The sequence below is a fragment of the Bufo bufo genome, chromosome 3 (assembly GCF_905171765.1).
Source record: "Bufo bufo chromosome 3, aBufBuf1.1, whole genome shotgun sequence".
NCBI classification, from domain to species: Eukaryota; Metazoa; Chordata; class Amphibia; order Anura; family Bufonidae; genus Bufo; species Bufo bufo.
In genome coordinates this window covers 594999952-595014789 of record NC_053391.1, presented here as the reverse complement: position 1 = coordinate 595014789, position 14838 = coordinate 594999952, and the positions used below count along the sequence as shown (strand labels likewise).

Below are 14838 nucleotides of genomic sequence, written 5' to 3'. Positions count from 1 at the left end.
GAGCTCGGTGTTCCCCTTTGCCTTCTTCTTACATTTTGGATTTTCTTCCTGGCATTTGTCCTGGGGTGCTGGCAGTCTTCACTGCTTCTTCCTTGTTATGGAACCTCTTGCCCATTTCGTATTTTTTCCTGTTGGGTCACATGGTTATCCTGAACCTGTATGCCCAACCGGTGGCATGGCTGTTCTTTTCCCACCCTCGGGGACTGCTTTGGGACGTCCCATGGTGCGGTGTCCCCCAATGCCATGCACGAGAAAATTGGAATTTTTTTTACTCGCCGTAAAATCCTTTTCTCGTAGTAGAGATTGGGGGACACAGATCCCACCCTATGTTTTTACTTCCGCTTCTCCGGGCTGGTCTCTTGATCTTTCCCGGTACGGGAGTTGTTGGTTCCTTGCTTTTCTTCTCTCTCCTACTGCTTTTGGTACAAACTGAATAGCCTCGTGCCTGTGGAGAGGGTATAGCCCACCTGGGAGGAGCCAACACTTTTTGTTTCTAGTGCCTCCTAGTGGTAGTTGGACGTATACCCATGGTGCTGTGTCCCCCAATGCCTACTACGAGAAAAGGATTTTACAGTAAGTACAAAAAATCAGATTTTTCGTCCGTCCCATAGAAATGAATGGAGGTTGGTCGCCCATGTGCAGTGCGCCTTTCTGCACTTTGCAGGCTCCGTTCTAAGGATAGTTGCTGGGGCCCGCACCTATCAGACATTGGGGCATATCCTAGCGATATGCCCCAATGTCCAAAAATGAGCCAACCCCTTTAATTCCAATATTAGTAAATGTGGTTGCATCACAACAGGATATAAGTCGGGAGCCTCTTCTATAATTCCAACACTTTATTGGCTTATATTATGAAGACATATGGTAATTAGAAATCAGGAAATGAGATGAATCGAGAAAATAACAATGCAGTAACTTTTACCTAATGGGTGTTTGACTATTATTTTCAAGACATTTTTTTTTAATTACTACAATGATACTTATGGGATTAATTGTGCATGTTGGCCTCCAACCAGGGGCTCAATACCCCGGTTCACCCTCGAATATGGCCATATGCTCTTATTATAATGCAGCATCCACAGTGACAATATTGCGGACATATCCTAACCTCTCAATGGTGTCCTTTTGGATATTATAATTCAGCGTGTCAAATCTCACAATAAAATATCTGCAAATTTCTTCACATGTCCCTATTTGGCTCTCTTTAATTAAATGTGGCTTCTGACCACAAATTAAGAGTTGAATATGTCTGACAAAGTCCAAAAGGTTGAAGCCCGTTAATCAAAAATCTCTTCTAGGCTCATGCACACGCAGCAGATTACATGTGGATTTTCAGCAAACCCACAGAGTATCGCTGTAACGGCGAAACCTATGAGTGTTAAAAATATTAACTTCAGTTTTCGCACGTAAATTCACGTGCTGTACGGATTTTGATGTTGAGCTGCATTGCAAAGGGTAAAATCCGATGCAAATCCTTGACCAAATCGGCATGTAACATTCTAATTTTGATGTGGATTTGTCACGGAAACGCACATTGCATGTAGCCTAAGTCCTTTATTTCTTTTTTTTCTAATTAATAATCATTCTTTATGTTCTCTCTTCATAGAGGAAAAGCTTGGGCAGATGATGGCAGTCTTCTCGGTCCTGATAAACATGGAAAGGATGTCCCTTCTCTGGATAAATATGCAGAGAGCAGATGGGAGGTGAAGTGACATGCTAAATAAACTCTGACATCCAACCACTGTACTGTTCATAGTACAAATTCATTTGATTTTCTTTTCTGGAGAATCTCTATACAGATGCATTGATGGTTGGATGTATTAGCAATGACTTGGTTAAGAGAGTTTGTAATGTAAGTTTATCATCAATTGTAAGTTTATCATAATGAATTGGATCCCTACTGTAAATGGCCAGTAGGACACACATTCAGAAGTATGTATGCTACCCGAAACCATATACTAATGATGGTGTAAAAGTTGCACCTTGTGCTTTGTACACTTCTGCTTATCGATAATCGTAATGTTTAACGCTTACATCCTATTATTTGTAGGTTATTTTGCAGTTCATGGTTGGGTCACCTAGTGCTACCGTTAGCCAGGATTTGGCACAGCTCCTCATTCAAGCTGGTCTCATGAAAAGGTAGTCCTGTGTTTTGGCTTTGTCCGTGGCTAACAAGTCTCTTCCTGTGTCTACCACAGCCCTTAGGCAAAGGCCAAAGGTTAACCTGCAGTCTATTGAATTACACTGACCTAAGGCTGTCAGGGTAATTCAGTAGATTCCACATCTTACAGCGACACACAGCCTTATAAATGATTATACCGCTGTGCGATCCTGTCAGTGGAGCAGGGTTCAGAATCCAACTCCCTTCCAGACGCAGTGAGTTTCTTGCACTGAACTCACTGCCCTTACAATGTCATCTTGGGTCCATGGGGCTTGAGGCAGGCGGCATAAAGCTGAACAGGGCTGCTGGGGCCAGGAAGGAGCGCACTTCATTTTTTGTCTGTATTTGTATAACACTGAAAACATGCATGGACTTTTTGAGCAGAAGCTAAAGTCAGCATAAGTCCTTCTTTTATAGTTCCCATTCCCCTTGAATCCACTCCTGCTTTCACACAAAAAAATGCATTAAAAACTGCATGTGTAATTCCAGCCTATAGACACAAGCTGCCCCCCGGAAGCCTTCTTTAGGCCAGACACACGAGCGAGTTCAATGTGTCTGTCAGTGTGAGGTCCCGTTCTGACCTCCGCTCCTTTGACAGGATTGCACAGCATTATACTGATTTATAATGCTGTGTAACCCTGAGAGTCCTGGAATCTATTCCAGGACTCTCAGGGTCGCACAGTATTATAAATCATTATAATGGTGTGTGATCCTGTCAGAGGAGCGGAGGTCAGAACGAGACCTTACACTGACACACGCTGTGAGTTTCTCACATTATACTCGCTCGTGTGTCTGGCCTAACACATCAGGTCCCGTCACAGTAGTAAGTTAATCACCTGGACAAATCCTATCAAATTACTTTGGGTTCATTGAGTACTACGGTATGTAGAAAACACATAAGAAGGAATACACAGTTCCTACTGTAGGTTAGTAAACTTAAAGGGATTCTACACCTTTTTCTTACTGATGACTTATGCTTCGGATAGGACATCAGCATCTGATCGGCGGGGGTCCGACACCAGGGACCCCCACCGATCAGCTGTTTGAGAAGGCAGTGGCGTCCGCAGTATCGGCATGGCTTGTTGCTGCTTCCAGCAGGCCAGTGACTTCACGACTATGTCATGTGGCCTGGGTGGAGCTCAGCCCTAATGAAGTGATCGCCGGGGGTCATCTGTAACAAAAAAGTTATCTGGGTTGCTCCTCGATCCCGTTACGACTAAGGGTCCTGTACCCGAAACGCGTCAACAACTGTTCCGTGTACCTTGTGGTGATGTCTGCTGTAATTTGCATGTTCTAATAAAGAAGAAGTTTTTAAAGAGGATCTCCATTTGAATCCAAGACCTATCCTTTCCAAGTTATTTGCGGCACGTGATCCTAGCCTGGCTTTAGAACCTGCAGCTAATCTATGAGTTTTAATCTCTCGCTATCGCTTTGAGTTCTAAAACCAGGCTAGGAACACATGCCCAATGTACGGCACGTGATCCTGGAAGTGGCCGCCGCATGGGATTGTGGTGCAACCGGGATAAACCCTTTAACAATTGTGACAAATGATACCTTTTTATGTTTTGTGTTATTTCTGCAGCGACGTTGGAGAAGCACCTAGTATTTCTTCCGCCGGATTTCAATTTTTGCTTCTGGACACAGCATCTCAGCTGTGGTATTTTATGCTTCAGTACCTTAAATCAGCAGAGGCAAGTATAGACCTCAGTTTATGTGTTATAGTATTGTGCATTGATTGCATTCATAGTTAAAGGGGTTGCCTGAAATTTTATAACATTTCTAGGAGTTGTGATAAAAAAAAAAAAAAAAAAAAAAAAAAGAATGCTCACCATTAAATCCCTTGCCGCTCCAGCTCCATCATTCTGGTGTCCCCACCAATCCTGCAAAAATGATGTCACGTACATCATTCATTACTCCAGTGCAGTCAGTCACTGGCCTCTGGTCAGTTGATGCACATGTGAGTGTCACGGCTGAGGCCATTTTTTAGCACAGGGGTCACGTGTGTTATATGCGTGATGTCATCATTGCAGAACCACCAGTGCAGCAGAGGTGATTGAAATGATGATTAAACGTTTGTTTTATTTTTTTTTTTTTATAACTTTGCCTGTCCTTAGCCACATTTTTGGAAAATTCGAAACGACCCCTTTAATCAGAGTTGTGTTCATTAATATGTTTATAAGTATGTATAATCTCCATGTTTAGAATTTTTACAGTGAATATACTATAAACACTTCTTGTTTGTGTAGTCCACTTATAAACCCGTAAGGACATTTGTAAATGCTCTGCAGAATTAGCAAGATGGCAAACATTTATATAGCCACACTAAGCTGGCCACTATCGTCAGGATGTGCCGCATGAAGATGCAATCACCCGATGAACAGGCTTGTCCGTTTGGCCCGTTTAAAAATCTTCATGTGCAAAAATTGCTGCTGATTTTACTTGCAGTTGCAGAACAGAGTAGTCGGCAAATGGATGAGTTTTTACATATCTCATCCATGTGCGTTGAAATTCACCTGCAGGGCAGATTTTTTTATCTGAGTACACGCTACCATCAGCAGAGACAGGTAGTTGTAGGGTTGTGGCCGTGCAACAGTTGAGAAGTGTCCATGGTGTGGCAAGAACCGCACAGACCTGCAAACTGAGGCGGTATTCACGCTACTCAATAAAAACGTTTTGCTTTTCATTGGCCATTGTTAATAGCCACACCGTTTTGGGGGTCCTGCACGGCTATTAACAATGCACAGTGAAAAAGCAATCCATGTTTAATGAGTTACAATAAGGAATACTGGCCTAGCTTGCAGGGTCGCTTGGTTCTCTGGGCACTGCGGCTGTACAGCTACACCCCAAGGCTAAATTCACACATGCAAGTTTTCTGTCTGGATGCGTTCCATTCTGAAAATGGTCAGCATCCAGACTTAACCCTGACTCAATTTTATTTCAGTGGGTTTATGTACATGAGCATTGTTTTTTCACTGTTCATCTGTCTATTCAGGAAAAATCGCAGCATGTTCTGTCTTCATCCGTTTTTCATGCAGGACTGGTCCATTTACATCATAGAATGTGTCGGCAGATAAGAACCATTTGGCCCATCTAGTCTGCCCAATATACTGAATACTATGGATAGCCCCTGGCCCTATCTTATATGAAGGATGGCCTTATGCCTATCCCATGCATGCTTAGCTTGCTTGCTTAGCATGCTTAGTTTTTATTCATTCAAGTTTCATCACCAGTGGTACATTCTTAACACTTATTGCAACGTTTCGGGCCCAATTTCGGTGCCCTTCTTCAAGCTGTACATAAGGGAGTCTGAATCCACGGCATGGATGTACAGCTTGAAGAAGGGCACCGAAATTGGGCCCGAAACGTTGCAATAAGTGTTAAGAATGTACCACTGGGGATGAAACGTGAATGAATAAAAACAGAATTTTTGAACATCAACTCTTTGGCGTGCTGTCTCAAAACTAAATAGGAATGACTGACTTATGCAGATTCCTATGGTGGAAGGAATCAATTGAGGATGCGCACTAATAAAAGACATATAGTGGATGAGTGCTGTGGCCGTACTTTGCTAGTAGATGTCGGGTGTTCTTCATACGCGTGAAAAGCGGATGTAAAACGGATGCAATCCTGGCAGTAAAAACTGAAACACTGAACACAAATGCAGAAAAGTTAATTTAACTTACATGCAAAACCATCACTTTTTTACTTTCATGTGAAAGAGGCCTAAGTGTGATGATCTTAATGAAATTGCCGTGTTTGCAGGTCCTAATCTACAAGTTCAGTAGCCTCTATGTGACCTGTTGAGCTGAAAGTACCATTAAAAAAAAAACATACAAAATTGCACCACGGAATTATTACTTCATACCTGCCAATTTCCTATCACTTTTATATTTCTGTGTTTTATACCTACAGTCTCGGGGAATGAATCTGGTGGAAATACTGTCCTTCATGTTCCAGCTAAGCTTTTCTACGCTTGGAAAGGTAAATTGTATTGGAATAAACAGCTCTTGACGTTTTCTCCAAAAGAAAGCTTGTTCCTGAGACATCGCATGCTTTTTGCATTACAGGACTACTCTGTGGAGGGGATGAGTGAATCACTTCTGACTTTTCTACAACACCTACGAGAATTTGGACTGGTATTTCAGAGGAAGGTAAGCAGTTCTGTATCGCTGACATTATATACCTCTGCCATTCTAAAATGAGATACTGACAGCAAATGCCGTAATTGAGTCCTGTAATATTGGCCATAAAAAGTTTAGGGAGTTTTTTTTAAATATATCCTTCCTGCTATCATAGTCCATAACTGGTTACAAACTGAAGAGGCATTTCTCATGTTATTTTCAGAGGAAGTCTCGTCGCTACTATCCGACACGTCTGGCGATAAATCTGGCATCTGGAGTCTCTGGGACTTCTCTTGACAGCCATAAGCAGGGATTTATTCTGGTAGAGACTAACTACAGGGTATATGCATATACAGGTTAGTAACTGTTGAAGCTTAGTATGTTATTGACCCTTTGAAATAGTCATGTCTATATTTTCAAACTTTCCGGGATGACATTTTTCACTTCTATTTGCAGTAACTAATGGATCCTGCAAAAGTGTCAATACAAAATATGATAATATGAGTTTTTGCAGTTTCTGCACATAGAACCAAACTGTGTGTGAAAAAAAAAAATCCCCATATGCACTGAAGATAGGAAAATATTTTAACCACCTCCCGTCCGCACGTTGACTATAAACGTCCGGGAGGTGGTTCTCTATTTCTGAATGGACATTCCAGAACGTCCATTCAGAAACTGCAGCTGCAAGCTGCTGATCGGGTTGCCCGCTGTCAGTGACAGCAGGGCAAACCTTTGAGAAGGCAGGGACAGTGCCCAGGTGTCCCTGCCTTCTAGATCGCTGTATACACAGCTCTCACCGAGCGCTGTGTATGCAGAGAAGGAAGCGCTATGGGCTTCCTGCTCCGGCCCGGCGGTCATGTGACCGCCGGGACCGGAGAGTGCAGGAGCTGTGTGAGGTCTTTCACAGACCTCGATCAGCCCTGCACTGAGGCTGTACAGCACAGTATTGCTGCTGTACAGCCTCTCTGGGGGGGGTGTATTTATCCTGTAACTGGGGCTACTATGTCAGCCCCAGTTACAGGAGAAAACAACAGTGAAAAAATAAATAAAAAAGTGAAGTAAATGTCTCCCAGAGGTCTTGTATGACCTTATGGGGGACGAAGAGTGTAAAATAAAAAATTGTGTTAAAAAAAAATAAAAAATAAAAAGGTTTCACATGTAAAAAAAAAAAAAATCCCCAAGTAAGGAATAATAAAAAAAAAAATGTTAAAAATAGAAAAAAATAAAATAGACATATTTGGTATTGCCGTATCCGTGACGGTCGGCTCTATAAATATATCACATAATCGACCCAGTCCGATAAACACCATTAAAAAATTTAATAAAATAACTGTCAAAAAAAGCAATTTTTGTCACCTTACATCACAAAAAGTGCAACACCAAGTGATCAAAAAGGCGTATGTCCCACAAAATGGTACCAATAAAACAGTCACCTCATCCCGCAAAAAATGAGCAGAAAATCTCTCACCTCATCCCGCAGAAAATCTCTCAAAAAATAAAAAAAAATATAGCTCTCAGAACATGGACACATTAAAACATAATTTTTTTGTTTTAAAAATGCTATTATTGTGTAAAACTTAAATAAATAAGAAAAAGTATACATATTAGGTATCGCCACGTCCGTTATAATCTGCTCTATAAAAATGTCACTTGACCGAACCCCTCAGGTGAACGCTGTAAAAATAAATAAATAAAAACTGTGCTAAAACAACCAATTTTTTGGTCACCTTGCCCCATAAAGTGTTATAATGAATGATCAAAAAAATCATATGTAACCAAAAATAGTACCAATAAAACTGGCACCTTATCCCCTAGTTTCCAAAATGGGGTCACTTCTTGGGCGTTTCTACTGTAAGGGTGCATCAGGGGGGCTTCAAATGGGACATGGCATCTAAAAACCATGTGGAGTTCCTTTTCTTCTGCGCCCTGCCGTGTGCCCATACAGCAGTTTATGACCACATGTAAACCGCAGAATCTGGGTAATAAATATTGAGTTTTGTTTGGCTGTTAACCATCGATGTGTTAAAGAAAAAATTGGATTAAAATGGAAAATCTGCCAAAAAAGTGAAATTTAAAAATTTGATCTCCATTTTCCTTGAATTCTTGTGGAACGCCTAAAGGGTTAACAAAGTTTGTAAAATCGGTTTCAAGTAACTTGAGGGGTGTAGTTTCTACAATGGGGTCATTTATGGGGGTATCCACTATGTAGGCCCCACAAAGTGACTTCAGACCTGAACTGGTCCTTAAAAAGTGGGTTTTGGCAATTTTCTTAAAAATTTTAAGAATTGCTTCTAAACTTCTAAGCCTTCTAACGTCCTAAAAAAATAAAATGACATTTCCAAAATGATGCCAACATAAAGTACACATATGGGGAATGTTAAGTAATAAATATTTTATGAGGTATCACTTTGTTTTAAAAGCAGAGAAATAGAAATTTAGAAAATTGCAAATTTTTCAAATTTTTGGGTAAATTTGGGATTTTTTCATAAATAAAGGTTAAATATACAGTCGTGGCCAAAAGTTTTGAGAATGACACAAATATTAGTTTTCACAAAGTTTGCTGCTAAACTGCTTTTAGATCTTTGTTTCAGTTGTTTCTGTGATGTAGTGAAATATAATTACACACACTTCATACGTTTCAAAGGCTTTTATCGACAATTACATGACATTTATGCAAAGAGTCAGTATTTGCAGTGTTGGCCCTTCTTTTTCAGGACCTTTGCAATTCGACTGGGCATGCTCTCAATCAACTTCTGGGCCAATTCCTGACTGATAGTAACCCAATGTATCATAATCACTTCTTGGAGTTTGTCAGAATTAGTGGGTTTTTGTTTGCCCACCCGCCTCTTGAGGATTGACCACAAGTTCTCAATGGGATTAAGATCTGGGGAGTTTCCAGGCCATGGACCCAAAATGTCAACGTTTTGGTCCCCGAGCCACTTAGTTATCACTTTTGCCTTATGGCACGGTGCTCCATCGTGCTGGAAAATGCATTGTTCTTCACCAAACTGTTGTTGGATTGTTGGAAGAAGTTGCTGTTGGAGGGTGTTTTGGTACCATTCTTTATTCATGGCTGTGTTTTTGGGCAAAATTGTGAGTGAGCCCACTCCCTTGGATGAGAAGCAACCCCACACATGAATGGTCTCAGGATGCTTTACTGTTGGCATGACACAGGACTGATGGTAGCGCTCACCTTTTCTTCTCTGGACAAGCCTTTTTCCAGATGCCCCAAACAATCGGAAAGAGGCTTCATCGGAGAATATGACTTTGCCCCAGTCCTCAGCAGTCCATTCACCAAACTTTCTGCAGAAGATCAATCTGTCCCTGATGTTTTTTTTGGAGAGAAGTGGCTTCTTTGCTGCCCTTCTTGACACCAGGCCATCTTCCAAAAGTCTTCGCCTCACTGTGCGTGCAGATGCGCTCACACCTGCCTTCTGCCATTCCTGAGCAAGCTCTGCACTGGTGGCACTCCGATCCCGCAGCTGAATCCTCTTTAGGAGACGATCCTGGCGCTTGCTGGACTTTCTTGGACGACCTGAAGCCTTCTTAACAAGAATTGTACCTCTTTCCTTGAAGTTCTTGATGATCCTATAAATTGTTGATTGAGGTGCAATCTTAGTAGTCACAATATCCTTGCCTGTGAAGCAATTTTTATGCAACGCAATGATGGCTGCACACGTTTCTTTGCAGGTCACCATGGTTAACAATGGAAGAACAATGATTTCAAGCATCACCCTCCTTTTAACATGTCAAGTCTGCCATTTTAACCCAATCAGCCTGACATAATGATCTCCAGCCTTGTGCTCGTCAACATTCTCACCTGAATTAACAAGACGATTACTGAAATGATCTCAGCAGGTCCTTTAATGACAGCAATGAAATGCAGTGGAAAGTTTTTATTGGGATTAAGTTAATTTTCATGGCAAAGAAGGACTATGCAATTCATCTGATCACTCTTCATAACATTCTGGAGTATATGCAAATTGCTATTATAAAAACTTAAGCAGCAACTTTTCCAATTTTTATGTAATTCTCAAAACTTTTGGCCACGACTGTATTGACTCAAATTTATGACTATCATGAAGTACAATGTGTCACGAGAAAACAATCTCTGAATGACTTGGATAAGTAAAGGCGTTCCAAAGTTATTACCACATAAAGTGAGATATGTCAGATTTGCAAAATTAGCCTTGGTCAGGAAGGGGGCAAATGGCCCAGATGGGAAGTGGTTAAAAAGCACCAAAGTGCACAAATAGTCTGTGTACAGATAGGGTCGGCAAAGACAGATTTCGCTGGATTCAGAAGTATAAAAGTCCAAATAATGCTTTATTTTCCGTCCAACACAAGATAGTGGCATTCAGGTTTAACCCCTTTGTGACCACCAATGCGCCTTTTTACAGCGGTGCAGTCTAAGAGCGGCACGGTTCTTTTGTGCAGCAGAAAGCCAGGGCTTGGCTCTCACATGAGAGCCACACTTCTGCTCTAACAGCCCAGACGAGCAGGAGTGGCGATCTGGGCCGTTTAACCCCTTAAATGTCATAGGCAATAGCGCCTGTGGCATGTATGAGGTTACAAAGGGAGCGGACTCCTTCTGTCTTCCATCACCACCCCGTGAATGAGATCGCTGGGTGCTCATGTCAATACAGCAGGCTGGGGCCTAGTGAAGGGCCAAGGCCTGCCTCCAGGATTCACCTGGTGAATGTCAGTATAGCACATTAAAATACAATGCACTAGGGAAATGGTGCATTATATTTTAGAAGCGATCACAATATCACTTATTATCACCTTGTGGGACTATTAAATAGTTTAAAAAAAAAAAAAAAAGTGGAAAATAAATAAACAAAATTTCAATAAAATAAAAATGCATTTTTCCATAGAAGAAATAGCAAAAATAAAACCTCCACATATTTGGTATCACTGCATCTGTGGTGTCCCGTACTACGCAATTTATCCCATGCGGTGAATGCTGAAAAAAAAGCCAGAATTGCTGCTTTTTGCTTATTCACCACAAGTGAAGCAGAGTAAAAAGCGATTAAAAGTGTTATGTACCCTAAAATGCTACCAATAAAAACTACGAGGCGTCCTGCAAAAATCAAGCCTCACACAGCACCATAGAATGAAAAATGATGGGTCTTGGGATGCAGTGATGCAACCCACTTTGTTTTATTTAAAAAAAACTTTTTTTTTTTTTTTAAAGTAGTAAAATATATATAAAAAAAAAAACACTACATGCGTTTGGTATTGCTGTAAGCGTACTGACCCAGAGAAAAAACTTATCATGTCATTTAAGTCAAAAGATAAACTCTGCAAAATTTGGCTTGTGAATGTGGCTTCCTCAGGGGTAACTGGCCTGTCAAATGTTTAGCATCATATACAGTGTTAATCAATCACTACTAGCACACAATATAACACATGGTAATTATATAAAAAGAGAAAGGTGATGGAAAGTCTTCATCATGCTGTCAAAATCACGAGGAAGGCTACTTTCGGGAAGGAAGCTAAGCTCCCCTAACTAAATGCGTGGGCCAATAAGGCTCGGGGGTTTTCGGATGCAGTGGTCCAGACTATGATTCGTGCCAGGGAGACGTTGTCTTCCAGAATCTCCCACCGGACTTGGAAGTCTGACTTTAGTTGGTGCGAGTGGAGACAGCTGTTTCCCGTTCGTTTTTCTTTGCCACGACTTTTGGCTGTCCTGCAGTTGGTCATGGACTTTGGGCTTGCTCTCGGCTCTCTCAAAGGGCAAGTGTTGGCTCTCTCCATTCTTTTTCAGCAAAATTTAGCTTGGCTTTTGGAGGTTCTGACTTTTCTGCAGGGGGTGGTGCATGCTGCGCCCCCCTTCCGTCCTCCATTGGATTCCTGGGATCTTAATCTAGTGCTCAACGCTCTCCAATCTTCTCCGTTTGAGCCTTCGCAGCAGATGTCGCTGCGCTTCCTGTCTTATAAGGTGGCTTTTTTGGTTGCAATTACTTCTATCCGTAGAGTGTCGGAACGCGCGGCTCTGTCATATCGGTCGCCCTTTCTGATCCTCCGGGATCAAGTGGTCCTTCGCCCTGTGCAGTCCTTCTTGCCCAAGGTGGTGTCGACATTCCATCTAAATGAGGATATTATTCTTCCTTCATTTTGTCCAGACCAGTCTCATCCTCGAGAACAGTCACTCCATACTCTGGATCTGGTGCGTGCAGTGCGTATCTATCTGTCCCAGACCGCATCTTTCAGGTGGACGGATTCCCTGTTCGTGGTTCCAGAGGGGCCGAGACGAGGACTGGCAGCGTCAAAGACTTCTCATTTCCAGATGGATTCGTTTGACTATTGTGGAAGCGTACCGCGTTAAGGACCGGGCACTACCCTTCCTGGTGACTGCTCATTTGGCTCGGGCAGTGGGAGCCTCTTGGGCGATGCATCACGGGGCTTCGGCCCTTCAGGTGTGCAAGGCGGCAACCTGGTCGTCTTTGCATACTTTTTCTAAGTTTTACAGGGTGCACACCTTTGCATCTTCTGACGCTTCTTTGGGGCGTAACGTTTTGCAAACAGCTCTTCTCTGATTGGCAGTGGGGTTGTAGTTAAGCCCACCCCCAGGGACTGCTCTGGAACGTCCTATGGTCAATGCCTGTGTCCCCCAATGAGACTGATGAGAAAACTAGGTTTTGTACTTACTGTAAAATCTATTTCTCTTGCGTTCATTGGGGGACACAGCTCCCACCCGTTTTTTTGTTTATGGGGCTTTTCGGGCCTGTGTTGTTCTGGGTTTGCACATAATGTGATTTTCTTATGTCTGGCTTCTCCTACTGCTTTTGCACTAAACTTATTAGCTTGGTTCCTGCAGGAAGGGATATAGCTAAAGAGGGAGGAGCTTACACTTTGTCAATGCCTGTGTTCCCCAATGAACCGAAGAGAAACAGATTTTACGGAAAGTACAAAAATCTAGTTTTCAAGCAAGAGAGATCAATGTATATGGTGTAAACTGTGTAGAAGCGTAATTTTCCATCAGCACATGTATTATAGACAATATACAGTATTTGAATGTATTGTATGCAGCGTACCATGGGCAAACTGACACAAGTAATATATGCTTGCATTCATTACTTATTCATTTTTCACTGTCTACAGTTTGATTGGTCTATTGATATACTGCATGCTATACATTCATCTATAATATCTATATGATGTGTGCGGATGGATGATTGTGCTTTTATACTGTATATAATTTTTGCACCATATTGATCTATGGTGGGTGTAATACATTCTGTTAGTGTATACTGAATTTGTTATACTTGACTTTTAATAATGTAATATGATTGTATTTCTCATCCGTATCATCGGGGAACACAGGCTTGACCATGGGTATAGCTGTTGCCGCTAGGAGGCGGAGACTAAGCACACAGTGTAAGCCCCTCCCCTTCAGCTATACCCTTCCTACAGGGACTAAGCTAAATCAGTTTTAGCTTAGTTTCTGTAGGAGGCAGACCTCCCTGCGTTGCAGGTCTGCTGTTTTATTTTTTTGGGGGGTTGTTTTTTCTTTTCTTTTTTTGCTGTTTTTTTTTCTTCTTTTCTTTTTTCTAGCGGGTGTTTTAGGCAGTCCTTAAAACTGCCTGCACTCCACCCAGGAGACGGGAGACCAGGCCCCCCGCGCCTTCCCTTTCTCCAGAAGCAAAGGAGGACCAGACGTTCCCTCAAAACCTCTGTATCCCGCCAGCGTTTGGACTACCACAGCCGTCCACCACAAGTCCCCTCTGTTCCGGTGTAGCGTCCCTCCCCAAGGGGCCGCACGCCGAAGGTGGTGATCCGGCTGGAGCCAGGGGGGCAGAAGACGCCGGACAGGTGAGTGTGTTAAAAAAATAAAATAAAGCGGAGGAAGGAATTTGGCCCCTGAGTGCTCCCCCTTTTCCAATACCCTCCCCAAGTTACCTGGTCCCTAAGAGGCTGGGCCCCTCCAGGAGGTCGAGAGATTTCTCTGGTTCGCAGTGGGTCCTTTTCACTTCCAGTTTCTAGCCCTCCTGTTCGGCCTGGCCACAGCTCCCAGGGTCTTTACAAAGATTTTGGCGGCAGTCATGGCCCTGCTCCATGCCAGGGATATTGTGGCGATCCCTTACTTAGACGATATCCCGGTGAAGGGTCCGTGAATCCGGGTGACGGCAAACAGCCTGAGCATAGTTCTGGACACCCTTGAATGCTTCGGATGGATCCTGATCAGGCAGAAGCCTTGTCTTTATCCATCACAGAGGTTGACTTATATCTGGGCATGGTGCTCGACACATTGCAGGCCAAGGTGTTCTTGCCTCCGGAGAAGCTGTCCGCTTTCAGTCTTCAGATTCTTCCCTTGTTGCAGCCAGGTCCTGTTCCCATTCGCCACTGCATGCATGCTCTGGGTCACATGGGCTCTGCCTTCGAAGCAGTTTCCTATGCTCATTTCCATACCAGAGCGCTTCAGAGAGCCATTCTGTCCAGCTGGGACCGTTCCCCAGCCTCCCTGGATCGGCCCATTCAAGGGGTATGGTCATGCGAGGAACGCTCTCTTCCAATCAATGTTCTGGAGTTTGTGGTGATTCGTCTCTCTCT

General features: G+C 42.8%; 1 protein-coding gene across 2 annotated transcripts in view; it reads left to right on the top strand.

Annotated features, from left to right (window-relative positions):
* The window catches only part of GTF2H4 (general transcription factor IIH subunit 4), a 57051-nt gene that overhangs the window by 27648 nt on the left and 14565 nt on the right, over positions 1-14838 (top strand). For both annotated transcript variants that reach the window (XM_040425885.1, XM_040425886.1), the window contains exons 5-10: positions 1607-1703; positions 2051-2139; positions 3744-3852; positions 6074-6142; positions 6229-6312; positions 6506-6638. In XM_040425885.1, the coding sequence (XP_040281819.1) occupies positions 1607-1703; positions 2051-2139; positions 3744-3852; positions 6074-6142; positions 6229-6312; positions 6506-6638 (581 nt within the window). The remainder of the gene's footprint in view (positions 1-1606; positions 1704-2050; positions 2140-3743; positions 3853-6073; positions 6143-6228; positions 6313-6505; positions 6639-14838) is intronic.